General features: G+C 40.5%; 1 protein-coding gene across 1 annotated transcript; it reads left to right on the top strand.

Annotated features, from left to right (window-relative positions):
- The first annotated feature begins 138 nt into the window (after nt 1-138).
- On the top strand, nt 139-1,203 carry LOC108365854 (protein toll-like). The gene has a single exon (XM_017620045.1). The coding sequence runs from the start codon at nt 139-141 to the stop codon at nt 1,201-1,203; it is 1,065 nt and encodes a 354-aa protein (XP_017475534.1).
- Nucleotides 1,204-3,237: the final 2,034 nt, after the last annotated feature.

Here is a 3,237-nt window from a genome sequence, read left to right as displayed (position 1 = left end):
GCCAAAATACTGCCACCTCTGACCGCAATCATCGACCTGTCGGTAGACAGCAATCACCTGCGCACAATCGAGACGGGCACTTTTGCGCAACCGAATCGCTTGCAAGGGCTCGACTTGCGAAATAACCAACTCGACTGGATGGCTGGTGAGGACTGCGCCATCTTTGATGGGCTGCATCGCCTGGAACGCCTGCTGCTGAGCAACAATTCACTGCGTTACCTATGCGATCAGCTGGCCTCCAGCAATCATTCAACCAGCGCGCTATCGGTGCTCGACGTGCGTCAAAATAAACTAAAGCTGATCAGCCCACAGCTGATAAGTACACTAAATACAAGTGCAACGATAACGACCGCTTATCTTTCGGAGAACCCATGGGCTTGCAACTGCAGCGCCCAACCACTGCTCAACTTCGTCAAGAATAATCGCAAACGTTTGAGCGATGCGCGCGTGATGCGTTGCGAGAATTCGCAGCTGGCACGCTTAATTGAATTATCCTTTCGTGACTTTTGTCTGCCAGAGATCGGCGTGCGTACAGTGTTGGTTGTCATAATTGTATGCATGACCGCATTGGGACTAGTGCTCACCACAACTGCGCTCTGTTATTACAAATATCATATGGAATTGAAAATTTGGCTATATGCGCATCGTCTATGCCTTTGCTGTGTGAGCGAAAAAGATGTCGATCGTGATCGCAAATGGGATGCTTTCATTTCGTATTCACATCATGATGAGCAATTCGTGGAGAAGGAGCTGGTGCCGGGCTTGGAGCAGGGTCCGCCAACTTTCAAGATTTGCATACACGTGCGCGATTGGCTTGCCGGCGCTTACATACCCGAGCAGATCATTGACTCTGTAGAGCAATCGCGTCGTACGATCATTGTGCTATCACAGCATTTTATTGAGTCAGACTGGGCGCAGATGGAATTTCGCACAGCTCATCAGTGCGCCGTGAATGAGGGACGTTCGCGTATCATTCTTGTGGTTTATGGTGAAATTAAAGATACAGAGCCGCTGGATCAAGAGCTGAGAGCCTATTTGAAGATGAACACCTACTTGAAGTGGGGTGATCCATGGTTTTGGAGGAAACTGCGCTACGCAATGCCACATGCGCGAAGCGGGAGATGGAAACTTAAAGGAGATGCCAGCGAAGTGGAGAACAATGAAGGGCCTTTGGAGTTTATGGAGAGCGCAAATACACAATGAATTTGATTGCTTAAGGAACGTGGCAGTTGGTATTGTGAAAAAATTTACAAACATATATAGGTTTAAAGAATGTGAGTTGATATGAATTTACTATAGAAATGATTTCTTTAAATCCATTATAAATGTTTTCACCAATGATCTATGAAGTATATTTTATTTAACTGAAAGCATAATTTTTTTGCAAAACTTCAAAAGAATGTGGAAAGTAGTTTACAGAAATATTAAACAGATACTATTTTTACAAGCTTTATTAGGTTTCACCTGTGTTTAATCAAAGCTTGCAATCAATTTTTAACCACTTTCCCCATGAGCTAGAGACGTCTGCTACAATATTTTTCTGTTAGTTGACTTCCGCTGCCTTGGAAAGACATCATATCGTCTACTTTCGCTTGGCGAGTCTATTAATAGATCTTGTAATACTGCTCCTATATAAAGGGATTCAGACCACTGTGCAGCCGTATTGATATTACCGTATTTGTTTAAAGTAAGTATCCCAGTGGGAAAATGTAATGTATGATAATCGGTAAATAATCAGTAAAACAACCCTCTTCACATTCGAAAATGCATTATTTTTCCCACGGCGATGTCCTAAGAAAAGTGGGGCATTCAATTTTGCATTACCAGTAATGTAGGAATAAATGTGATTTAACATGATTTTTTTTTGCGACTTTTTGGATACATTAGAATGCTGATTACATATTAAATATTAGTAGAATCTAGAACTCATAAGAAATACATTACATTATTAATCACGCATGTAATGCATTACTACTTTTTCCACTGGGATAATATCATTAAATGTTATATACACACCCATGTACATACATATGTATGTATATAAATCCAATAGCAAAAGCTTAGCAGAGAATGCACACATACCTGTAAATAAACGAGAAAAGTATTGAGTTTTTATTAATTAATGCATTTTTAAATAATGTTGAATATTCTTCATATATAACGAAACTTAAATAAATTATCACAAAGACACCGGTAGTGCTATTCGGTAACTTTATGGAGTCAAGTGTTTTGTTTTTGTTATCTTGTTTGTGTTTTCTCTGTATCTAGTCTGTAAGATGGCAATTCAATCAATCTGTTATCGGAGCACTACCAAAACACTGCGTCTATGTTATCTTCGGATGATTTAAGGAGTCCTTTCCACAAAATCTTAGGCGAATACGGGAGTGCGCACGGAGTCTTTGCGGATTAACTGAGGGAGCTTTTTGCGACGCCGAAATTACACATTTAAGCAGTCGTAAAGTCACACGTTTTTCATATACTTATATTGAGAAGACACTTTTATTCGGCGGATATTCTCGTTTGGTGCTCTTTTTGGAGCCTTCCTACGGGCATCAGCGCAGCGCACAGGGAGTCCTAATTGTGTGCCCTGAGACTGCGCTCGGTTGATATTCGCCGCAACGATTCGTCCAGTAAAACAGAACCGAAATGGAATTCACATCAGCTGCATAAAAATTTTAAATATAAAATTACAAAAGTGAAAAGATGAGCCCACAAATCCCCGCTAATTATCTACTAGAAAAGTGAAGAAACAAAGCTGCCTTTTCACTGACTGCTGATTTTGTGACCGGTGGCAGCGGCAAAATTATCTCGTATTTATACTGCAGTGTGTTTTAATTTTGATAGCGAACTTTCCTCCGACGAAGTTTGCTAAGCGATTTGGTTTTGGGTACTGACTTACTCGTATAATAACATTTGACGCGCACATAATTTTAATAGAAAGATTAAGTCTGCCTCATCCTGCAGAGACGGTTCGGTTGAGTATTTTGTAGTGTACTGAACAGTTCAGAAGCTGAAGCCGATTTTTTTCACTCAGAGCGTTGGGAGCTCTAATTATATGTTGCGGTGTCGGGACATCTTGATGCTAATGATGTACGCTTTTATCAATCTTTTGTTAAAAATGTCCTTGAAATTTTCAAGTCTTAAAAAAAAATCCTGACGTCAAACAAAAAACCAAAAAAAAAACAAACATATTATGGGCCCCTAGTTTCGTGTGCCTGTCGTGTGTGCACGGTGCCT

The sequence above is a fragment of the Rhagoletis zephyria genome, unplaced genomic scaffold (assembly GCF_001687245.7).
Source record: "Rhagoletis zephyria isolate East Lansing unplaced genomic scaffold, Rhagoletis_zephyria_1.1 Rzeph_scaffold_02025, whole genome shotgun sequence".
NCBI classification, from domain to species: Eukaryota; Metazoa; Arthropoda; class Insecta; order Diptera; family Tephritidae; genus Rhagoletis; species Rhagoletis zephyria.
Note: the sequence above shows the minus strand (reverse complement) of the source record. Positions and strands in the feature narration are given on the sequence as shown.